The sequence below is a fragment of the Natator depressus genome, chromosome 8, assembly GCF_965152275.1.
Source record: "Natator depressus isolate rNatDep1 chromosome 8, rNatDep2.hap1, whole genome shotgun sequence".
Taxonomy (NCBI): domain Eukaryota; kingdom Metazoa; phylum Chordata; order Testudines; family Cheloniidae; genus Natator; species Natator depressus.
This window is the reverse complement of record NC_134241.1, coordinates 78536761-78562696: the sequence shown is the minus strand read 5'-3', so window position 1 is coordinate 78562696 and position 25936 is coordinate 78536761. Positions and strand designations below refer to the sequence as shown.

General features: G+C 42.0%; 1 protein-coding gene across 2 annotated transcripts; it reads left to right on the top strand.

Moving 5' to 3' along the window:
* The first annotated feature begins 371 nt into the window (after positions 1-371).
* SAMD13 (sterile alpha motif domain containing 13) lies at positions 372-25838 on the top strand. 2 transcript variants are annotated; one of them, XM_074961423.1, is made up of 4 exons: positions 372-435; positions 5415-5499; positions 15887-15998; positions 24718-25838. In XM_074961423.1, the coding sequence occupies exons 1-4, from the start codon at positions 426-428 to the stop codon at positions 24859-24861; spliced, it is 351 nt and encodes a 116-aa protein (XP_074817524.1). In that variant the 5' UTR covers positions 372-425; the 3' UTR covers positions 24862-25838. The 2 variants fall into 2 exon arrangements, with proteins under 2 accessions (XP_074817524.1, XP_074817525.1); XM_074961424.1 differs by lacking the exons at positions 15887-15998; positions 24718-25838 and adding exons at positions 5882-5980; positions 6586-7167.
* Positions 25839-25936: the final 98 nt, after the last annotated feature.

Sequence of the window (25936 nt, the reverse complement as noted above, 5' to 3'; positions counted from 1 at the left end):
CACAGAGCAAAATCCTCCATTCCTGGAGTCCCAGTCTGTTTTATCATCATTTTATTCCATGATCATAAGTGTATTTTAAATAGTCATAGTAAAAGTAACTTATACAGTTCTAATTTACTAGATTGTTTACAAGCAAAGAGTAAATCAGGTTCCCTGCCCCTTTAATCAATGCTTTAAAAATTAATGCAGCATGGAGGAAGTCTCCTTCCCAACTAGTGAGTCTCAGATGTAGGTCTGCATATTTTTACTGAGATCTCATAGTGACAGTAAAATCTAGAAGGCTACTCTTGCTCTGGAGTTATGGACTACAGCTCCCAGAATGCCACACTACCTGACAGATTGTCTGTGATTGGCCAGAGCATCTTCTATTTGGAACTCTGCATGTGGGTGCAGCTGTGTTGGAGGAAGGCAGCCTTTTGCTGGCTATGAAGAAAGGTAAGTGAGGTCTGCTGGGCACTTCAGAGTGAATGGGATTTTTTTAATATTCAGTTTCCTTCTGATTCAGTTACTGCTGTATTCCTCCCCTCAGCAGCTTCCTTAAAAATGCATGCTTTGCCCTGAAGTATATTTAGAGCAACTTACAACAGTCCTGTGTGGAGAGCCAGGACTTGCTGCTGGATTGAAGATGAGGTCAAAAAGGATCATGCATCATTTTTAAAAAGAAGAATAAAAGAGGGGATTATCACACTCTTAAGAGTTTACATTCCACATGGCTTAACACTAATTGTTTCATTCTTTCAAGAGAAGTTTGCCTAGTTAGTCCAGCAGAAAACTGAAGTTCCAAAGTGAAAGTGATTTGATTTTTTGTTTCACTTGATTTTCCCTTTGAACAAATTTGCTGATATTTTCTCCCCCATGTCATTGCAAAAGAAAAGACATCTGGCTCTATCTTGCTCTCCAGATCTAAATTCCAGCATCTCTCTTCCACTAAAGGATTGCTGCACTTTGCTGCCATGCATGTGTGTGAGGTATTTGGTTTTCTTGTACTGCACACGCTTCCAGGAACGTGGAAAGCTTGTCAGTAGAAAGCCGACATTTGGATATTAATAAATGTATGTCTGCACAGATTTCTGAATGTTTGATCTTGTGCAGATAACATAAACTTAGGGCCACCTCGGACTGACCCCATGACATGGAACGGAGAACTGCCTAGTTTCACTTCATTCCCAGTGTGGCCTGGAAAATACCTTTCACCAGTAACAGAAGCCAAACAGTCCAACAAGGCTCCATATCCGTCCCCTGCCTGCCCGCACCCTCTCCTGCAATATTTCTCCAATGGTATCTCCTTGTTAATTGAATTAAGTTACCTCATAACTGATTAAAAACAACAGAACCTGGGGATTAGGGCTCAGCATCGAACTCTTCCATAGGCCATTAATGTATTGGATTCATATCTCTGCTTTTAAAGGACTTTTAGGCAGAACACATGTGCAGTGTGAACTTTATTTTAAATACTCTAAGGATTAATTGAACAGCATGATGGAAGGAATGAGAGGTTGTGAGGGAATAGCTGCCTGATGTTTGTATCCTCAAATGTCAGTTTTGTTACCAAGGTTAGAAACCACCCAAAACAGCAAATTCAAGATGTCCTCATTTAGAACTTTCTCGCTTCTTGAGAAACAAAGAGAATTGCTTTGTGCAGCTAAACTAACAAACACGTATTTATGCCACATTTTCCAGTACATTAAGTGAGATGTGAAATGGCGGTGGGTTCTTTTGCTGTGTAACACTGCCCCATAAGTGTCTATTATTCCATTTGATTCATCTGTATATATTATTTATTCTAAATAAATTCTAAAACACCAAAAAAGCATGTACCACCACTACTTGCAGTGTCTTAACACAAAATTGTACTGTTTGAATGGTTTGTGTGTGCTTTGTTTATTTACCTGTCATTGCATAATGCAGGCAAAGTGAAATTGCCAGGGAAATGAACTTTAACTCTTGCATACAATACTTTGGCCAAAACCACTAATACCATGTTTTCACTGACTGGAGTGTTCATGAAGATGTCAGATTAATAGCCTGGAGACCAAAGTACGCCATTCACATACAATTTATGGCACAGATAACAGTAGTGCAAAATTTCCCCCTTACTACACAGCCAGAGTGCATCAGGACTGCTCTGGAGGGACCATCTTTGGAGTGTGAATTGAGCAGAGGTTCTTCATAGTCAGTCTCGGCCTCTTTTTTTGAGACTGCCAGCAGGGACACCTGTCGGTGTTAGCTGCGGTAGTTGTTTCATGAAGTCATGGGCTGTCCGTTGGAAATCGGCGAGAGGCCTCCGTCTTACTTTGTAAGTTTCTAAGCAGCCATCAAATAGTAATGATTTCCTTCTGTCATTCCTGACCCTGGCAGGATTTGAATTGAATGGATATAATTTTAAGAGGTTTGGCATAGGAGAAAATCTGTATCAAAGAGATGCCTGGATCTGTGCTAGCCCAGACTGTCAAAGGTGAACTTATGCTCAATTTGTGTTTAAACCCCTTTGGGTCATGGCTGAGAAGCAGTGCGAGGGAATTCCGCAATATGTTAATGTGGCCAAACAGTACGTAGTTGGGGTTTTTTCCCTTCATGCACTGCCAGTCGTTTAATCTACATAAAAGCAAACATTTCTTCACAACTGAAAGACTCCTAAAACCAGGAAAGTTAGTTTAGATTTGCAGTGGTGTAAGCAGTGGTTAGCAGAGCCACCTAAACAATCTCTGTCACTGTATGTCCTGCTTGAAAAGTTTAGGGGGAGAAATTAAAATAAGATGATTGTAGCATAGATAGAACATGCTGATGGCTATGGAAAATTGCCTGGTTTTGCTTCTCATTGGGCCAGACTCAGCCACTTGTAGTCACAGTGAGAAGTATTTTACTCTACAAGTAGTCCCATTGATATCAGTGAACCAACTTGTGAAATAAGGTACGAATCAACTGAATGAATTTATCCCCCTGAGTTTCTTCTTTCATTTCTTGCCTTTGTCTGATCCCTTCAGCAGCACAATTGTGGTACCCTTCTGACAGTCTGTGCCCTTCCATTCAAACTTCTTTGTTTTTCATGCTGAACCAGAAGTGCACAGATTTCAAAGGAAATTAGGTGGCACTTACGATTTCTGGGTGTGTGCTTAAGGCTGGAGTATTCTGTCCTTTGTGTTATTAAGTGAACTCATTTATGAATTCAGTGACTAACCTTCCCAGCCCTAATTGTTTCCACTTTCCATAAAAGTTTCCTTGGATCAGCTACTTTACAGTTTGAGCAAAGTTGCTCCTAACAGAATTTACTGTTACTAAATACATTGCGTTTGGTAGTAGGGGTAGGTGGGAAAGGTTTACAGTGTCGAGGTCCCAAGAAGCAAATCCTGAATCTTACACTGAATGTTAAGTGTATTACTCCCCCGTATAATGATTTGGGAAGATTTTCTGCTCTCTTTGCAGGAACTCTTTCCTGAAAAAGAAATTGCTTAAATTGGACCCTCTGAGATTCTTTCCAAGGGCAAACATTGTTAGACCCTCAGCAGCATATTTGTTCCTGCAACATCTGAAATGTGCTCTCTCTTTATTTTCACTCAGGTTAAATTAGTTGGAAACTGCTTATGAATATTTAACAGTGTAAGCAGTTGTGAGGAAGCAGTTGTTTGATAAAAGAGGGCAGGGGGAAAGACTCATTAATTTCAAAAGAGTTGTGGCTCTTTTACAAGGCAGTTGTTAAGTGGATTCTGCGGCAGGATACGTGTGATTTATAGCGTTAAATAATTATGCTGAAGGTATTTAGCTAAAGTGAGCTGGCAGAACACTGTGTCTTTAAAAAGTCAGCCATGAAACAGAAGGCAGTTGGTGCAGCTTGTATGTGGTTCCTAACGTCATGCTGGCTCTGAGCCAGCCTGATCTTATTTCACTGTGTCAAATTGTACCTCCTTATTGAATTCCTTTGCCAGCCTACTTTATGAAAGAAATCCTTGGGGGTTCTTTTGCTGTTCTTGATAAGCTTGTAAAAATGATTTGTTTTAGTTGCTTGTAGGTAGGTTTTTCTTTTTTACTTTTTTCCTAGAAAAATGACAATGTGGTGTAATGTTGCCTAGTGAATGATTTCTGAGATGCTTATAAAATGGTGAATGTGTGTAACTCAGTTTCCAAAATCTTTCCTTGTATATTGCAAAAAAAGAAAGCAACTCTCAACAGATCATCTCAGTAATTAAAAACTGCAAGTTTTTGTCTGTGTGTGCTGTAAATGAAAATACCACACACCTGCAGCTTTATTTCTTCTTTTAAGCTTGTTTCTTTTAATCTTGTTTCACTATATCCGGGAGAACATTTTGCGAATAGTATAATTGTTGCACTTGTCATTTTGCAGTAATCTCCTTAGAGGGAGTGAGACGTGATTGGGGGGAATTGTATTAAATGATCTGATCTACAGTACAGAAAGAAACACCTTTTTGATGAGTTTGTAATAGTTGTATTTGGTGTTCTGCATCCTGTTAATTATATATTAAATATAGTAATGGTTTTTCAAAAGGTGTTTTTAAACGTTAATTTATATCCTAGATTTCTGTAAACTTTACATGGATTTAATGATTTCCCATTCTTTTCTTCTTCAAAGGGCTCTGTGACATGTCATAGGCATCCATTAATGCCACAGCAAGAACATCTTGAATATTTAGTTAGTTACCCCGTGCTCTGTGAAACAGGAGTGAGTTGCTGGGGGGAAAACTCTTGGGTCACCCCTGCACTTCTCTCATGAACATGATAATGGTGCAAAAATATGTACTGCGAAAATATCCCCGCACAGGGTGGGGAAGAAGGGAGAACAAATTGGATTTTCTTCAATTTCACTCTAACTATGAGTCCCCACTTCTCTCCTCTGCACTCACTACAGCTACTGAAGACGCTTCACTAGCTCAGGAAGGATAGTCGTGTGGGTAAGGCACAGAAGTAGGCCTCAGCTGACATGGATTTAATTCCTGGTTCTGCCACAAACCTCCTGGGTAACCTTGGGTAAATCACCCAGCTCGTCTGTACCAAAGTTCCCTACCTGTACAGTGGGGCACCGATGCTTCCTTTCTCACAGGGATGTTGTCAGAATAAATTCTATACACATAGGTGAGATGCTAGAGTAATGGGAGGGGGGCATAGAAAACCCTATAAATAAGTATTAAAAAGCACTTATTTTGGAAAAGGGTCAAATCGAATGTTCAGTCCTTGTCTGTAGAGCAGAGAGCACCTCTGGAGTTTGCTCATCAGCTTTTCCTACTTTATAAGATATCAGCTTTGTCCAGCTTCTGAGGAAAGCAGGGCCCTGACTGCACTTTTTCTCTCCGAAGGGAAGGTGGTCTTGTGCAGGAGAACACTCATTTCTGTAACATTATATTTCTCTTTTGTATTTACTGATTATTAAACACCTCTCTTCCCTCCCCCTCCTTATTGATTAGTTGCTGAACTTAAAGAAACCTCAACCCTCTCCATGCTGTCTGTTGACATGGAAAATAAGGAGAATGGCGCTCTGGATGTCAAAAAGTAAGTGAATTCCTGGGGTATGTTATATGTAGACAACAAAGAAATTTTGGTTTTAGTTTTAATTTCTCCATTACTTTTCATGGCTGGGGGTGGAGGGAACCGGTGTATTTATGGGTTTGCAAGCTTTCCCCATTTGCCGTTGTCTTGATTGCATTCCGGCTGGGAAACAGAGGTCTCAGACCTTACATTGGTTAAAGGGGGCATCCTGCTGGGTTCTTTTCAACCAAGACTGTTACGGAATTCCTTTCTGCACTCTGCATGTGAAAACAAACATAAAGCAAATATGCACTGTGTACCTGATCATGTCAAGTTCATAATGGTCTGTGGGGGGAAATGCTTTGTTCTTCTTTGAGTAATTGTCCCTATGGGTACTCCACTCCAGGTGCGTGTGTGCCCGTGCACTTTCGATTGGAAATTTTTCATCAGCAGTGCCCATGGATCTGCACCTGTGCCCTACCCATCCCGATGCTCTGGTCCAGAGGTATATAGGGAGGGACTGAGCTGTCACTGCTCCAGTTCCTTCTCAGCCCCTTGCGGCTTCAGTCGGAATATCAGTGTTTGCTTGCTAGCCTTAATCCGGCTTGCTTGTTTTTTCTTTATTTACTTTGCTCCTTTCTTATTTTAATTTCTAGCACAGAATTGTGCTTTCTGGGGTGGGGGTGGGGTCATTCCACACTTCTTTTGTTTGCGGTCAGGGCCTCCACCACCCTTGACCTCTGCTGGTTTGTGGCCTTTTTTCCTACATAGGTTATACCCGAAACCCCAGGCTACAAACCCTGCCAGACCTATCACAGGTATTTCCCCCTCAGCGATGGGCATTCCAGCTGCCTCGGCGCATCTGACATCCCATCAAAGGGTACGGTCTGCTTCAGCTTCAAGAGCAGATCCAGGAAGCTAAAGGGGGACAGATTGAAACTACTTCTTATGGAGGGCTCTTAGGGCTTTGAACACCCCCCTCAGTACATCAGCCTCAGCCTCTAAGGGTGCTCTAGCTTCTTTGGTTCTGGCTCTGATAAACACAGACCAAGGGGCAGCTTCAGAGGCTTCAAAGCCTTCTAAAAATGAAAACTACCATTCTCCTGACAGGAAACCTGAAAGAAAGGCAAAGTCACCCCCAAAGGCCAGAGAGCAGGGAAACCCTGCATCCCCAGTATGGGTACTGCCAAGGCTTCCACCCCTTCCAGTATCAACATGCCGGTACCACTGAAAAGACTTCCAGCATCCTTGTGCAGCACCATCGTGGGTACCTGGATTGGAGTCCTCCAAACACAGATTCCTCTTGGCCCCTGTTCTGGTACTGTTTTCCTCAGGTCCTAAAGAGTGTACAGACTGGCCATCTATATCATCTCTGGTGTCATTCAACATACTTCATTTTGAGGAACAATGCCCAGGATCACTGGTACCGATCAGATTCCTCTCTAACAAGGATCTCCAAGTCATAGAAGATCCTGAATCTCTCTTGCTGAGGGGTACTGAGAGGAATGTCCTGCTGGTACCAACCTACCCCCCAGAGCCGACATATCCCCTGGTGTTGCCACACTACTATACAAAGACTCAGCCACAGATACAATGAGACTGCGGGCATCACCTAGGCTTCCAGTACCGATGCAGCCTTTGGTACTGACTCCCTTAGCTCCTCCACTGGAGGCAGGGATGATACCTTCTCAGACACAGACACTTCCATTCAAGACTCCACCATCTTCCCATTCCAGCTTCCCTCTCCCCTAGGTATATCCCAGGAGATCCCAGGAACCAGTTGGTGGTTGTCCCGTCAACCTTGTCAGGACCTCACCATAGTGAGCTTGTGAACCCTGGGGCTCTGTGATGGGGCATGTTCCCCATACTCGTCCTGAAGGGGTTAATGTAGGCCAGGGGGCCAATTAACCTATTAGGCTGCAAGCTGGGGGAATAGTTAGGCTGAAAGGAAAGCCTTAATTATGGTAAGCTCACCTATACAGGAACAGGCGGGGCTTCTATGAAGCCAGGGAGCTGGTAGCAGAAAGGGGCTGCAGGAAGTAGTCTGCAGTTACTCCCGTTGGGAAGGGAGGCATGTTTGGAGCTATAGAATTTAGTCTGCAGTTAATCCCTGGGAGGAAGGGGTTTGGGTGGCAAACCCAGACGGGGGAGCCAGGAGGAGTAAGAAAGGCTCAGGGAAAAGACAGCAAGGTTCAGGATGGTGCAGGCCTTGGCGGCTGATTAGAGGGTCCCTGAGCTGGAACCTGGAATAGAGGGCAGGCCTGGGTTCCCCTACCATCCGCTAGGGTAGTGGCACCATTAGGGTAGTGAATGAGAAGATTGCTTGAGACTGTAAGGAAAAACTTTGATACCCTGGAACAGGAGGACTATAGTGACCAGACCGGCGGGCCAAGCCATGAAGGCAAAGCACCTTGAGTAACACCTGGGAGCGAGAGCGGCAGCAGGGTGTGCAGTGAGCAGCAGAAGGGGGCCTTGGACCTGGAAAGAGCTAATCCCCAGAGCAACCAGGAGGAGGCGCCTCAAGCGGTGAGTAGCGCACGCCGTGGCAGGCCCCTTATAGTGATCAGCTGTATAGACTGCTGTCATGCAATGGAACTCACCAGGAACAACAGCCACTGGTACCCGGCGACCCTCTTCCCCAGCCAGACCCTCCTGGGGCACAGGAGTTAAGGTCAGAGGAGGAGGAGGTATCTCCATCAGCGAAGTCCTCTCCTCAACAGATAGGGCTGTTATGCCCCCTCCATCATCCTATGCAGATGACTTCAAGACCTTCCAAGAGATAATGAAGAGAATATCAGAGGCCCTGCAGATCCCCTTGGAGGAGATATAGGAACCTCAGCACCCCCTGGTTTGCTTCCCTCCCCTCAAGGAAAAATTGTCTTGCCTAGCAATGATGCTCTACTCTTACCAGCCTGTACAATATAACAAACTCTAGTGACCATCCTGCCTACCTGCAAGAGGGCTAACAAAAACTACTAAGTACCAGCCAAGCGTTCAGAGTATCTTTTTCTCCCATCCCCTCCCAAACTCTCTAGTGGTCAACACTGCTAACAAAATAAATAGTACTGGTCTAGATGGACCATTCACGATAAAGAGCTCAAACCCCTCACCTTCTCAGTTGCAAGAGATTCCTCAGCTAGCAACAATTGTACCTTCACTAGATCCAAAGGGATTGTTTGTCGCCCTCAACTTCCAAGATGCATATTTCCATACGGCTAGTAATCCAGCTCACCGATGAGTCTTATGGTTTGTTGTGGGCAACAACCATTGCCAGCACTAGGTTCTTTCCTTTGGCCTTTCATCCAACAAGAGAGTCTTCACCAAAATCCTCTTCGTCATCACAGTGCATCTTCGACAAATGAGAATCGTCATCCTCCCCTATATGGATGACTCACTCTTCAAGGGTTGCTCCTTCCTTTAGGTATAGTCAGCAACCAACAAGGGCCTACCCTTCTTCCACTCTCTGGCCCTTCATCTCTATTCAGAAAAGTCTGCCTTGATACCTCTCCACACATAGACTGTATTGGAGCCACGCTAGACTACAGCTGCCAGAGCATATCTGCCCCCCAGACAGGTTCCCCTCAAAGTCAGTCTCATTGCTACACTACATCAGAGACCCCAAACCACAGCAAGCACTTAAACTTTTGGGACAGATGGCAGCTTGTGACACTCCATGCAAGACTGGACTTTTGGTGTCTTCAAGCCTGGCTCAAATCTGTCTACTCTCCCAACAAGCACAAGCTGTCTGTTCCTAATAGAGTCCTCAACTCTCACAACTTGTTGAGAAATCCCCACAAGCTGTATGTGGGAGTTCCATTCTTGCTCTGATCTCCCACAAAGATCATCACTACTTGCCTCCGTGTTAGGTGAGGGTACCCACTTTCAGCTCAAGACAAATCTTGACCCCAGGAGTCTTGCTCCATTAGCATCCTCAAACTCAGAACAGTTTGATATGCTTGCTAACGCTGCCTACCCAAGATCAAAGATTCTCTGAGTCAAAGTAATGACAGTCTACAGAACTGTCTATTTACCACATAAATTGCCAAGGAGGAGAAAGATCCAAGTCTCTGTGCACAGAGCCTGGTGCATCGCCCATTACATAGACATCGGAGCAATTTATCTGACAGGCCAACTGAATTCAGTCCTGAATTTTCACCCAAAATGTGTGTTCTGCACTGTCCAGCCCTCTCCTGGACAGTTCAGATATTTTAGAACTGTTGCCCCTGTAAGGGCATAAGTATCCAACAGTTTGTTACTTGAAATGGAGAGTTACCTGCACAATTCAGTTTAAACACAACACTGGATTAGTTTTGTTTAAAGAATAAAGCAAGTTTATTTAACTACAAAAAGTGACTACAAGTTCCAGGCATTAAAGTCAGAAATGGTTACAACAGAAATAAAGATAAAGTGCTTTCTAGTGCTAAACTTAAACTAGACTTGCTCAAGGTGAAATCCGTACCACATGTTCCCAGGAACATTGCTTCAGTCGTGTGGTGGTGATGCCTGTAGTTGGAGGTGGAAGAGAGAGGAAGAGCATGGCAAACATCCCTCTCTTTTATCATGTTCTTTCTTCCCTCTTGGCTTTGCCTCCCCCCTTCAGGGTCAGATGAGCATTACCTCATCGTAATCCCAAACTGACCAAGGGAAGGGGGGGTGACTCACTCGAGAGTCCAACAGATCCTTTGATGCTGCCTAGGCCAGTGTCCTTTGTTCCTGTGAGGCTGGGCTGGGTTTGTCCCATACATGTCCTGATGAGGTATGAACTGCCCCTCTGTTCCTGGAGAGTTTTGCCTGGGCTTGTTTTAAGCCATGAGGACACATTTTCAGCCTCCTAACTATATACATGAAATTACAACCTATAACATTATAACAACAATGCTCCGTGCATCATGAGCCTTCCAAAGACACCCGACATGACAAACTTTGCATTGGATACCACACAATCATATTATAACAGTGAACATGGGGGTGCAGGGTGTTCTCCTGAGATACAGAGTGTCTCAGTCATCAGGTTGGCCAGAAGGGTAGGGGAACTGGGAGTACTTATGGCTGATCCACTGTACACAGTATTCTACCAGGACAAGGTAACCTTATATCCCCATTCTTGTTTCTTACGTAAGGTTTCATTAGACTTCCACATAAAAGTGCCTCATGGGAGCAAACCAGTCTTCACATTTTGGACATGAGAGGAGCTCTTGCCTTTTATCCTGATAGGAGTAACCTCTTCAGAGCTTCTCCCAGATTGTCGCCTTCTCAGAGAGAGTGACGGGATGTTCAATTTCCACCCAAACACTATCTAAATGGGTTTCAGGGTGCATTTTAGCATGTTACAAAGCTTTGGGAATGCATCGCCACCTACGGTCACTGTTCATTCCACTAGGGCACAATCCACTTCTATAGCCCTACTTAAGAACTTATCCATCACAGACATTTGCAAGGCACCACTTGGTCACCTGTATGCGCCTTTTCCCAGCACTGTGCTGTTGTGCATGCTCCTAGGGTAGATGCTGCCACTGGCCAGGCTGTTCTCCAATCTGTAGTGAATCTAGGGTGACCAGATGTCCTGATTTTATAGGGACAGTCCTGATATTTGGGGATTTTTCTTATATAGGTGCCAATTAGCCCCCATCCCTATTTTTCTTGCTTGCTATCTGGTCACCCTAAGTGAATCTGCCTCCTCAGGAGCATAAATCCTATTGACAGTAGATGTTCATAAATCCCTTTTGAATATGAAATTCAGGCTCCTAAATCATTTAGGTGTTGCACTGCTGAGCACAGCAATGCCTACCTACCTTTAAAATTCTGGGCCTTAATCTTTGCAGTTCATTGCACTTTTCTTTTCTTCTTTGTTTGCTGTTCATATAGAGCTTTCATGAATTTGTATTTGTACAAATGCTGAGAGTAAGCATCTAAAATTGTAGTTACACAGCACCTTCCATCCTTACAACCAGGGATTAACAAAGGAGATAGCATGGGGGGAGCTCCTCCTTTGTTGAGGAGGTGAGAACTGTTTAGGCAGGGGATTAGAAGAGGGGTAGTAGGCGGGCCAGGTACCTGCCTGGGGTTTCCAGGTTTCCTGCCAGTGCGAGGCACAGCAGCCTGATGGGAGAAGTGTCCCAGCTGGGAGGCACCTATCCACCTGTTCCAGAGAGAGTTCTGTTCCCCTGCTGGCTTCTCCTCCTATCCAGAGATGATGACAGATGGAGATGATGCATGCATTTGGTGCAATGTCTTGTCTGAAATAGTGTATTTCCAACTTTCCTGTCTTAAAAAGCTCCACGACCTGCTGTTTTTATTCCTTTTGACATGGGTGCAGGTTCTTCACCCTGGTCAAATCTAAATAGTGACACTGGGTGGGAACAATAAGCTGCGTGCATGCATGTACACACACAGACACATACTTCGGCTTGGTTGGCTGCAAGCCTGCTACTTGGGGACATAAACTGCTTTCAGACACATTCCTTCTCATTTCCTCCAAAGGAAATAGACTGCACAGTGATGGGCATGATATAAAGCCAGGTAGATAAATGGTTCCTAATCTCTCCCCCCGTGCTGCATCTCATCGCTACAAGATGATGCAACACCTTATTACCACGTACCATCAAGACCTTTGATGACAGCTACCAAAACTGGTGAGCTTCCCCTCCTATTGAGATCTACTTTAAGCATTGGTTACGGCAATATGCACTTATGCAGTAACTATACATGGATCATACCTGTATGTCCATTTGGAAACCACCCTCAATTAGCAGCTTCACCTTTACCATGGGTGTTGCAGGGGGAAAGTAATCAAAACAAGGACAGCTTATATTTAATGTATTTTCCCTTTTGGCTCAAATGATAGAGGCTCAGCTACTAACTGAAGGTGGCTATTTAAAGCTGGTGGGTAATGTAATTCAATTGAACAGGAGCTGTGGTTTCTAAGTGAATGCATACCGCGTGTGCGCGCTGATGTACAAAATAAGCATTTGGCACTATGTTAAGGAGGTTATAAATAGCTTTAGTAAAAGCTGTTTTTTCAAGATACTGCTGTATCTTTCCAGAACTTTCTGCTTCCACCACATGATGGCAATAAAGGCACAGCACACAGACAGTGGTGAAAAGCAAGCAGGCCACAACTTTATTTGTAACCAGTGCATCCAGTACCTGGCAGTTCAACCTGTCAGATCATAAAACGCCAGCCCCTTTAAGGTTTTAAGGCACCCTGTGTGCCGGACATAAACACGTATTTATGGCTTAAGTTATGATTCTCAGACATTCCCTTTTCTTGTCTAAAGAATTGAGCTTTGCACAGTAATAAGGCAATGAGGAAGCTGTTCAATCCACAGTCTGGGAGCCAAGAGAAAAGGTTACAAATCCAGCCAGACTCAGCTGGATTCCGCCACACTCCTTCCAAGCTTTAAGTTCCGCAATTTTTGAAACCACCTCTCACTTGAGGTCCCGCAAGAGGCTGCTACTCGTGAGGCAGGAGCATGCATTTATTAGGACAAGTTAATCACCAGTGTAGCTCCGTTGAAGTATTTATACCTGGCATGAGTCTGGACCATTATGCGTAAATATTTCCTGTACTGTAAGAGCAATAGCATGGAGAACTAAAACCTAAAAATAAAGATGTTTTAAAACATGCCTTGAAGTACAATAAGCTTGAAATTAAAACGTATTTGTTAGTAAACAAAATTTTAATAGGCATTTTTCCACATTAAATCTTTCGTTTGCTATATAGAAAGAATATGGAAAATTAAGCACTTTTAAAATTCACCATACTTTTTTAATGCTCAATTTTTATTTTAAGTGGAATGATGACGCAGATTGTAAATGTGATGTGAGAGGAATATTCTGCATCTTGGGGAAAATGCAGAGATTTGTGTAATACTTATAAACTCCACTCCTACAAAATACAGTGGCTTTGTGAATGTTGAGTGGACATAGATTTTTATAGTATATTTCAGGATTTAAGCATCGCAATTTGAGCAACAAGAAAAATCTTAAACTAAAATGAATTCTGCATTTAACAGAAATACAACAAGTATTCTGCAGTATTGATCCTGGTTAGCAAATCCTTTGCTTGCAGTGAATAGTATCTTAGTCCACAAGTAGCCCCACTGAAATCAGTGGGTCTGTTTGTGAAGGGCTCTCAGCCTGGCCCTTAACTTACTGTGGTTTTTGGGTCATTGCTGTGGAATGCTTTTGTATTATATTTAATGAATGACAGAAAATGTTTTAAAGGGGCTCAAATGCTAATGTACAAGCAATGTTACCATGCAACTCCAAAGTTCCAGAATTCTGTTGTCACATACAAATATAGACCCCAGGATTCCGAGGAGAAGAAACAGCCAGTCACACAACGGGGAGACCCCCAAAGCGCTCAGTGAGGTTTGAGCCACCATCCACAATTATGCTCCTGTTCTTTGTGGCTGGTGAAAAGCAGTTAGGAGACCGTGGACCCTGTGCTGACAGAGATGATCACTGCCTCTTTCAGTGAAGTTGATCTTCCTGCCACTCTGAAACACACAGTGGTCTAGCGTTGCTGCTTGACTAAGCCCGGGCAAGATGGAAGTGGTGATAGTGGGAAGAGGAACCTTTGAAAGAACAGGCCAAAATCAATCTCCTGAGCACATTACCCAGCTCAGCTCAGCATGCTGTTTTGACTCTGTCCAATACTGGCCACAATCTACAACTTGAATCCTGACTGTCAAGGCCCGAAATGGACTTGGCCTTTGCTATTATAAGAGTAGGACTCATCAGGGCAGGGACTAGACCTTTTCGGCAGCAGGAGCTCCCTTCCATCACAGTGATCCTGAACCTCATGAGTGTTGATGTCAGATGCAAGATTCACCACCTTGGCATTGCTTTCCCTATTAGCAATCCAAGCATAGCTCAGTATAGACAGATGCAGGAAGAGACGAGAAAAGGAAAAGTGAAGCAAGAGAATTAATTTTTTAAATGTCTAAATCCACTCCAATAGATCGTACAGTCTTGTTGAGTACTTGTATGTTCACATAAACTTTGAGAGCCTTTGCATTCCATAGTGACGAGTGAATTATAAATACACAGATATACATATATGTGCTGTGCACCTGGGATTAGACTCCAGGGTTAAAGACTGCCCAGAGATGAAAGATACTGTAAATGTCCTTGTCTTTCGTGTCCAAACTAAAGAAAGCTAGAGCAGTAAGTCTCTGGGCCAGATTTCTGCCCTGGGACACATGCATGCAAATCCCAATGGTTACAATGAAATCTTGGGCCACGTATCTAAAGGCTGAATTTTGGCTTCTAATTATTTGTATTCATATTCAAAATATGTATTATAAAGACCTTTGACTGTAGCTCTGTTTCCCTCTTGGGAGCCCCTTTAGATCATTTGAGACCGTGGAAGTGTTTCACCTGATTTCAGAAATATATACATAAATTAGTTCTTGTTATTTCCTTATTGATGCTACAACTGAGCTATTGACAGGGATGGCACAGTTAAAATGGAGAATATCTGTTGCTGAACTTCTTTTGTACATTGAAAGCTGTAGCTGTAGAAGCATTTTATAAAAGCAGGTGTTTCCTGTGAGTGACTGCTTGCTGTTCATCTCCTTAAATTACTGGATGAAAGCCAGAGTCAAGCTAGTTATGTGCAGGTTTTACTAACAACTTGCAGAGCCAAAAAGGTTATCTGAGATAAGAAGGTAGGTTAAGGTTAAGCAATGCTGTCTGGAATCACTCTGAATTAAGAACTAATGGGTAACATTCTGAATGATTTGTTGTTTCTGATGCTGCTGAAAGCAATTGGCTGAGGTCAGCCACAGAAAGGAATCAATTCTGACTGTGTTTAACAGATGTTTTCTAGGATTCTTAGCTGATTAGAAAATCCATAGATTTAAGTCTTAAAGGCAATGTTGAAAGACTTGGATAATGGGAGCATGTAGAGTGCTTAATGGTGCAGATGCATCCCTGATTCATAAGAGAGTTTATATAGAAAGAGACGGGGGAAAATCAAAGGCAAAATACTGAAATCGCCTGAACAGAGTTTGGTAGGAGAAAACAAATAGCAAACAAAGTCTTGGGAGACTGGTGTTCAACCCCAAACTTGGTAGGTCTTGTGCTCCAAGGCCAGTAGGAGGCTGGGGAGAGCTGTGAAGGCAGCATGTTCAGCCCCTACATGAGGAGGAGTCTCTACTGACCCCTTCTGGCCAATTTGAGGACTAGCAATAATGTATTGTCAAGGGAGAGGTATCCAGCCTTTCTCTGGTGTCCTTGACACTGGGTCTTTGAAGTGGGGAAGAATGTGAGTGACTGTCATTTCTTTAAGAGGGTCGTGGAGGATGCCTCCCTCTGGGGGAAAGAGTAAATGGGCTGCATACACAGAAGCAGCATACAATAAGCGCACACATAGTGATTACCTGTCTAAATTTGCATTTTGTAGTTCAGTAGAGAACGGGAGACCTCCTGACCCTGCTGACTGGGCTGTCACTGATGTCGTAAATTACTTCAGAACAGCAGGATTTGAAGAACAAGCCAATGCTTTTCAAGAACAGGTAAATCGGTTTGGATTGACTGTCACTGCCCTTTGACGCCTCACGTTTTCATTATACGGGCTGGTTGTACAAAGGTTAGTGCATGGTAAGTCTCCCAGAAAGGGAACATTCTGGGTGACAACTTTTTATTATCTTTAAACAATATCCTCATTTTACAGGACATGCACTGTAGCTGGAGGAAGGCTGCTCTTGTGATCAAAGCATTAGACTGGGAGCAGAAGAATCTGAGATCTATTCCTGGCTTGGCCACAGCCCTTTCTGTGTGATCTCAGGAAAGTTGCTTAAACGCTCTGTGCCTAAGCTTCACCATATGTAAAATGGGAATAGTACTTCCCTACCTCCTAAGGTTGTGGGGAGGATAATTTTGTTAATGTTTATAAAATGCTGAATTCCTCTGAGGGAAGGTGCTATCAAAGAGTTATGTCCACAAGTTCAGTTGCATGCTGCTTTGTGGCCTGGGAGTCTTGCTGTCTTGGTTTGAGGAAAAAGAAAAGGAGGACTTGTGGCACCTTAGAGACTAACCAATTTATTTGAGCATAAGCTTTCGTGAGCTACAGCTCACTTCATCGGATGCATACTTATGCTCAAATAAATTGGTTAGTCTCTAAGGTGCCACAAGTCCTCCTTTTCTTTTTGCAAATACAGACTAACATGGCTGTTACTCTGAAACCAGTTTGAGGAAAGGTTTTCTTGAGGAAAGGTTACAAGTAATCAGAAAACAGAGGAATTGAAAGTAGGGGGAAAGCAGTGGCTTTCTCGCATAGCAACAGCACATTGCTCTGCTACGTGAACGTAAGAATGGCCAAATTGGGTCAGACCAAAGGTCCATCTAGCCCAGTATCCTGTCTTCCACAGTGGCCAATACCAGGTGCCCCAGAGGGAACAGAACAGATAATCATCACGTGATCCATCCCCTGTCACCCATTCCCAGTTTCTGGCAAACAGCGGTTAGCGACACCATCCCTGCCCATCCTGGTTAATAGCCAGTGATGGACCTATCCTCCATGAATTTATCTAGTTCTTTTTTGAACCCTGTTATAGTCTTGGCCTTCACAACATCCTGTGGCAAAGAGTTCAGCAGGTTGACTGTGCGTTGTGTGAAGAAATACTTCCTTTTATTTGTTTTAAACCTGCTGCCTATTTAATTTCATTTGGTGACCCCTAGTTCTTATGTTATTAGAAGAAGTAAATACTTCCTTATTTACTTTCTGCACATCAGTCATGATTTTATAGACCTCTATCATATCACCCATTAGTCATCTCTTTTCTAAACTGAAAAGTCCCAATCTTGTTAATCTCTCCTCATACGGAAGCTGTTCCATACCCCTAATAATTTTCATTGCCCTTTTCTGAAACTTTTTCAATTCCAATATATCTTTTTTGAGACGGGGAGATCACATCTGCACGCAGTATTCAAGATGTGGGCAGACAATGGATTTATATAGCGGCAATATGAGATTTTCTGTGTTGTTATTTATCTCTTTCTTAATGATTCCCAGCATTCTGTTTGCTTTTTTGACTGCCTCTGCACATTGAGTGGATGTTTTCAGAGAACTATCCACAATTATTCCAAGATCTCTTTCTTGAGTGGTAACAGCTAATTTAGATCCCAGCATTTTATAAGTATAGTTGAGATTGTTTTCCAATGTGCATTACTTTGCATTTATCAACATTGAATTTCATCTGCCATTTTGTTGCCCAGTCATCCAGTTTTGTGAGATCCCTTTGTAGCTCTTCACAGTCTGCTTTGGACTGAACTATCTTGAGTAGTTTTGTATCTTCACCTCACTCTTTATCCCTTTGTCCAGATCATTTATGAACATGTTGAGTACTGGACCCAGTACCAACCCATGGAGGACACCACTATTTACCTCTCTCCATTCTGAAAAGTGACCATTTATTCCTATCCTTTGTTTCCTACCTTTTAGCCAGTTACTGATCCATGAGAGGATCTTCCCTCTTATCCCATGATAGCTTACTTTGCTTAAGAGCTTTTGGTGAGGGACCTTGTCAAAGGCTTTCTGAAAATCTAAGTGCACTATATCCACTGGATCCCCCTTGTCCACATGCTTGTTGACGCCCTCAAAGAATTCTAGCAGATTGGTGAGGCGTGATTTCCCTTTTCAAAAACCATGTTGACTCTTCCCCAACAAATTATGTTCATGTAGGTGTCTGACAGTTCTGTACTTTACTATAGTTTCAGCTAGTTTACCTGGTACTGAAGTCAGGCTTACCGGCCTGTAATTGCCTTGAGAAAGATGTTGGATCTTCACTTGTTGGGCTGCTGGAGAGGAGGCACAAGACACTGGTATGCTTTTTATCTCAGGGGAAACAAGGTGATTGCTGGAACAGCCTACGCCTACAGCATTTCTGCCATCTGAGTAGAAGCAGTGAAACCAAAGGTGACACTTTCCCCTTGGATGAAAGGTTCCACAGTAGCTGTCTTGATGTGACAGGGAAGGATCAGTGAGGAAGAATCAATGAAAAAAGATAGCGAGGGACTGATCACTCAGTAAGCCGGTAATGCAATATGGATCCTTTCTCTTACAGATTACTGTTTCATGGTTCAGTACCAACAAAAGTCACAACAATGACCGAAAGTCATTGGTCCATGTGGAATGAGTTTAGTCTGTCTTGTATCGAGTGGACAAGCATCCACATAACCATCATCATCATTACTGGAATTGGCTGACACACTTGCTGGCAGTCTGTCAGCTGTGAAGTTAGACTGAATGGGCCATTGAAACTGGGCTACTTGCACACAGCTGAGGAGCAACAGTGGGGCAGCGAAGGGAAATTTGCACTAGAACTGCCTGTGATGTGCCTACCTCTTTTGTAGCAAGAGAACATACATCTCCAGGTCTGTTAGTCTGGCACCATTCCTGATCACTGAGACCCAAATGTTCCAACTTGGGTGCTCAAAGTTAGGCACTGAAATTCATATTTAGGCACCTAGATAATTGCCCTGATTTTCCAGAATGCTGAGCAGTCATAACTCAGGGTCAGTGACATCTGTGGATGCTTAGTACTTCTGGAGATGCGATCCTAGAGCACCCAAGTTTGAACATCTGGGCCAAAATGTCTTTTAACAAAAGAACAAATAAATAACAATGTCTTCTGTGAAAATCTTCTCTCCATAATGAAGATATGGGAACGTATCTACTTGGAAACAGTTTTATTTTTATTCTCTGCATCCTTCGAGGAGATGTTTTTCTTAAAAGCTTCTTATTTCATTTAGTTCAGGGTCTGATAAATTACAAAATATCGGCCAGATAGAAATTACAACTGTAAAAACTGCACAGTAATAATCTCTTCTCGACATTCTATTTCTGCCTCTTTTCTTTGCTTGGTTTACATTTTTGCAAAATCAATGCTTTTGCAGCTGATAAGAACAATTTTGAAGGGGAGGATAGAGATCTGGAATCTTTTTATAAGTGTAACATATGTATATGTAACGTGTATATATAAACCATATTTTAAAAAAATCATACAATTCAGCAACCCCCTTTTTAATTTGGCTTAAAAGATATATTTATAACATGCATGTTTTAGCAAAGGTTTAACAGATTTCAGGACCTGTGGGCTGCCTCTTTACCTGTTACATTCTGATGTACCTGAAATCTTTGCACTAAAAGACTTTGGTCATTTAATGGAGATGGCTCTAAACTTCTGTCTCCCACCCCATCCATCCATCCATCACCTCCATAAAGCATTTCAAACGTTGTAGCTCTAAACTCTTCCTCTCGCAGACAAGAAGCCTATCAGAATTCTGTTCTAGCCTTCTTTATTTGGCATAGAGCCATCCAATGCTAAAATGAAATGCAGGCTTTCCAAAAAAAAAAAAAAAAGTGGCATTCAAAAAGGAATAAAATTAGCTTCTTGCTACTGAGTTAATCTAGCTGACCTTAAAGCCTGAGAAATGAAATCCCAACTGATTATGATTTATGAGTGCAGCCGGTGGCTAAATTTAGTCTCATTCTTGTGGGGGGGAAAAAGCCTTGTTTTGGGTAATTCTCTGGAAGGGCTCGAGGAGCCTCTTTCTACAGCTGCAGCTAACTGTTCAGCATATTTTACATTTAAAGATGAGTAACCAGACAGACAACAGATTTGACTGAGTCTATTACTTCTCTAACACCATCAAGAACATCACCTGGGACTCCTTTCCACCACCCCAGGAAGGTTGGTTTTACAATTAAGAAAGAGACAGTCTGAGAAGTCAGGGGCTCTGGTTTTTCTTCCTCTGAAAGACGTGCCTTGGTGAGTTCAGTCAAGAATCTTACTCTCTCTGTGCCTTAGTTGCCTTGTCAATAATGCAGCAGTAATAATTGCCAACTTTCCTGCACTCTTGTGAGGCCAACTCTCACTAATATCTGCAGAGCTTCTGAGATCACCTGATGGAAGGCAGCATAGAAGTGCTAAGTGCTGTTTTTGTTATGATGAATGTAGGACTGCTGTGGTGCTTTTGGGAGGAAAGCTGCTAGTTCATAAGGTTCCATTTATCTGTGTGTGTTTCTGTTAATTGTTGGATCTCTAAGGCTCCTCAGATCTTTATCATCAGGAACCCAGCTATGGCAACACAGAGGGATCACTAACTCTGCTGGCATTGGCTGCTGCCCCCGGCTATCCTCTGTGAGATTGCACCAGGAGTTAATGCTATTTCAGGACTTTCCACCCTTACTTATGTACTCGCCTGGGGGCAGGAATGGGCAGGCATGCATACGGTGACCAGATGTCCCTATTTTATAGGGACAGTCCCGATATTTGGGGCTTTGTATTATATAGGCACCTATTACCCGCCACCGCCAGTCCCGATTTTTCACACTTGCTATCTGGTCACCCTAGGCATGCATATAATGCGTCTCTCTCCCTTCATCCCGAGCCACACACATTTGAAGGGGGAAAGTGACTGTGTGTGTGGAGGGAAGTGTCCCACATAACCCCTTGCCTTACCTTTGCCATGGAAAATGATTCTCCACTGAACTGCTTCCATTAAGTAGAGGGAACACATGGGCCATTCTTTTGTATACTGGTTAGCTACAACATATGTATTAGGGAATTGTTGGAAAATATGATCGCTTTCTTTGTTCTCAAATCCCACCTTTTGCATAATTGTAACTGAGTCCACACTTTTTTGTAATGAGATGTATAATACATCTCATCCATAAAATACACTGATAAATGGCTCCAAGCTGCTTTAAAACCTGAACATGTCTTACAGATGAGGAAAAAGATCTGAGGAAGAGCTCTGTGAAGCTCAAACGCCTGTCCCTTCCACCAACAGAAGTTGGTCCAATAAAAGATATTACCTCACCCCCCTTGTCTTTCTCAGATGAGGAAAAAGACATTTTTAAAAAACTGTATATTGTGAATGCTAGTGTAAGTGGTTGATTATAAGGTGATTATACTTCTGCTGATATTATTAAATCTTAATATCTCTCTGATTTCAGTGGATGTAAGTCGATTTCAGTGGAAGAAATTACTGTTAAAACAGTGAAAATAGCAAATTAGCAGGGAAAGGGTTACTGTAACTATGAGGGAGTTGGAGGTAGAGGGGAATTAGAGAAGTAGGAAGATGCAAAATACCAAGACAGAAAATATGAGCCATAAACATTTTGAACAATTGGCTCAAAGAGCAAGACACTAAAATAGACTGAAACACATCGCAAGGCGGAATTCGAAGAGCTTTGCTAGGATGCCTGCATTGCTTCAGCAGATGAAAACACAAGTCCTGACAATGCAGCTGGTGTGTATGGGTGACTTGATGCATGTAACCCTTTGCCATGTGTTATGACTTTGTATATTTAACAGATAAAGCAAAACTTTCAGTGCCAGCTACCAAAAACAATAATAATATTCATGGCTGTCATGTAGCCAGAGGATTATATTTCAATAATGCTAAATTTGGCCCTTCATAACCACTGTCACAGCACCTTAAGCAATGAGATTGCAGTACGCAAATGAACTAAAGTCCTCAGCGTGGTTATTAGCTGATTTATCTCTGATGTCACAATCCCCCCTCCAACAAAGGCCTCCTCATAGCTATCTTGAAAGCAGACTGTTGGTTGGAAAATAGCTAGTTTTCCATGTCTCTCTCTAATGAAGATACCTTAACAAAAACATGGAGGAGCACAGAGAGACATTTTGTAAATCATTTTAATATAAACATGTTTTCCTTTTAAAAATTTGTGATATTACTCAACCATATTAAACTTGAAGGACAGAGAGAGTGCCAAGAGGAATTTCACTGGATTGCCAATGGTTGCTGAGGACAGAGACTGAATTTTGCTGCTAAGAACATCTTGACAAGATGGTGAATTATTATGACATTCTAGGTATTCAAAGAAATGCCTCTGCAGATGACATTAAAAAGGCATACCGAAAACTGGCATTGAAGGTGCACCCTGATAAAAACCCAGAGAACAGAGAGGCAGCAGAGAGGAAATTCATAGAAGTCTCTAAGGCATATGAGGTTTTATCTGATGCCAAAAAACGGGATGTCTATGACATGTCTAGTGAAGAAGGTATAAGTGGAAAAGACAGAAGAGGTAGAGGTGAAGGTGGAGAAAAAGGTAGAGGTAGAGAGAAAGGCAGGGGTGGGAGTCACTTTGATTCTGAATTCCCATTCAGTAGCCCACACACAGATGTGTTGAGAGGAATGGACTCCTTTACAGTGAAACTCTGGGATGATCTACTTGATGGAATTTCTGGCATTCGGCGAGGACTCCATGGAAGACGAAGCAGAAGTGGTGAAGGATACTCTGTCTCTATTGCTGGAGTGTCTCCTATTTCAGGGACTGGATTTACTTCATTTGGTTCCCAGCGAGTTGGGGGCTGCTCTTCATCCTCCATCACATCACTGAACAACCATGGGAAAGGCAACTTCAAATCAGTCATAACGACCAGCAAAATAGTTAATGGCATCAAAATCACTACAAAGAGGATTGTGATGAATGGAGAAGAAAGAGTAGAAACCATTATTGACCATTAAAATTCTCAACAATTGGTAAGAGGCAGCTACTGTACTTGGATAATGAGTTGTTGAAAACACACATTTGTCAGAAATATTAAATTATGATGAACTTCATTTGAGGGATTAACCAGAGTAATGAGGGTGTGGGGGAAGTTTCAACCAAAATCTATTTTTGGTTTGCTGCATCCTAATTGAAAATATTTATAAACAGTTCTTCCAAAGTTATGTGTGGGTGCCATAGACTTGTCGGTTAATTCTCGGGCTATCATTAATGAATATATTTTGTCTATAAAATTGTTGTGAATTCTCTGTGCACTTTGCATTTAATAATAGTTATCCAAAGTGAAGAATGATCAGAGTTCAGGCCAATCAATACTTCCACTAGCATGAATCTTATGTTTTTCCTTTTTGTTTGAATTGTGAACCCAATGGTTAATTTGCTCTGAAGTTAACATTCTCAGGACAAACTTTGTACATTTGAATTAGTAAGGAAAAATGTAGCACTGGAAGATGTAAATGCAAAACAACATTGCATTTCTGGATTGTTTTCTTGCTTCACCTAAATGCTGGCAGCTTAGTACATTTTGATAACTAGCTATGTATATTATAGGCAAATAGCAATGATTAGAGGGAGTGAACTGGGTCTAAGTTATTTCCTAACACATTCTAAATCAGTAAATGCTGTTGTTTTTGTGGAAAAAAGAACATAAAACAGTGTAGGCAAACTGTGTAAAGCTATAAACTTCTCTGGGACTTGCTGACCTCAGGAAGCACTCCAGCTACACCATGTGATGCGAGAAAAGTATTGCTCATTACGCTTCTTTGATGCATGTATAGAGCCTTATAACTGTAGTTTGCATTCTGTGGATGTGCCACACAGTACCATTGCAGTCAGTGCTTAATTGTAATGAAAGAGGTGCTAGGGCTCAAGCAATTTATTTATATTCATAACTGATGCAGCAAGCCCAGAGGTGCTGGGCCTATGAACTGCCACGCCAAGAGGTTCCACGGCTCAGCCCTGGCAAGCCCTGGCACAAATTAAGCCCTGACTGCAGTACTGTGAGGGGAGGGATGGTCTTGTGATGAAAGCACAGGACGGGGACTCAAGGGATGTGGATTCCATTCCTGCCTCTGACCTTAGAGAAGTCACTTAGAGGCACGTTTTTAAAAGTGGCCTCAGATTTTGGGGTGGGATTTTCAAAAGCACCAGAGTGACACACACTCTAAATAGACAGGGCAGCCAAATCAAGGGAGAAAGGAAATATTATTACCGTCTTTTAAAAGGCAGGGAAGATCAAGAGACTTGCCAAAGATCACACAAAACAATCTATGGCAGAGCTGAGACTTGAACTCAGATCTTCTGCACCACAGGTCACTGTGTTAGCCACAAGACCACCCTTCCTGCTGTACCTAATAATTAAAACATTTTCCTGCATCTGTGAATTTGAAACAAATAACTGGGAAAAATTTCAAATGTGGATGCTTCTAGTTAGACACCTGAATAAATAGCGTGATTTCTAGAGGTGCTGAAGTCAATAGCTGCTGCAGGGGGTGAGCACTTTTGAAAATCAGCCCATTGGCAGATATCATCATTTGTTTACAGATGTTTACAGTTTATGAAAAAATAGAGCATAGTATTTCTGTTTTTCATGAATGATCCTCTTTAGTATACTCCTGTCTGTTGAGAATAGTTTTGTAATCTTTTAGATGTGTACATTACCCTTAATTACGCGTTAATTCTTTTTCTAGGAAATTGACGGCAAATCATTGCTACTGATGACAAGAAATGATGTATTGACTGGACTTGCGTTAAAACTGGGGCCAGCTCTGAAAATCTATGAATATCACGTAAAACCTCTACAGACACAACATCTAAAGAACAATTCTTTATAGCGAATGGTCTAATTGGGGTCCTGTTGTGCCTCGAATAACAATAAATAAACAATTTGGTTTCATATGATGGAACTTTGTAAAGAGAGAATATATGTCTTAGGAATTTAAACCAAATGGAAATGATATATATCCTATTGGATAGATTTGGCAATATACTGTACTATGACTGAACTGAGAGGGATGGTGTGGATTTTCACATGGTACATAATAATTTTCTCTTGCAGCTCCCTAAACAGAATACATTGAGATGATTAAATCAGATTCTGAACAAAAAGTGAAGAAAGGGAGTTCTTCGTTTCTAAGCCAAACAACAGGTTAATCTTCAAGAATTACTTAAAGTACTATTAAAAGTTTACATATATTTGGGGAGAGGAAGCAGAAGTAGATTCTGATTTATGTCAAATATCTACTGAAGTTACTGCTCCTTGTAACTTGTGTGACTGGATTGGGATTTGCCAACTCACCCCTTTCTGCAAAGGGTCCTATTTTTGACCTTATTAAGGTTTATTTGTGGTATATTGCAATGTTTAAAGCTGTATGTACAATTAACATAGCACCTTTTATAGCAGAAGGCCTTCCTAAGAGGTGAAGCTTGGTTGTGTATTTTGGTGGTGGTCATATTTTCAGCTTGTTTTCACCCAGTTTTATTCGCAGTTCTAAGTAAGGTATACTTGTTTTTAAACAGCGTGTGTTGCTTTGTAAAACAAAAACAAAAGTTCATTTTATTATTTTAATTTATAAAAATTTCTTACAAATTTTGAAGAACATTGTATAGAGTAGATTTTTGCAGTTTTTTTTTAAAAAAATATTGTATTTAATGGTGTTGCAATGAAAAATTTTGATGTTTTACTTGATTTATGGTTTAAATATTTGTTTCCAAAAATGTGAAAGAGGTTGTCTTGTTACCATAGATCTCTGTTAAAAGAGAGTCTCATTCAATCTGTTTGTACTAGTTCCCAATTTAATTGGCTACTGGCTACCCCAATAAAGCATTGCTTATGTTTTGATTCCGTTTATTTCAAAGATATTATTCTCACTATGTTTTCTTAGTTGTGGTATAGGAGGGATCCTATTT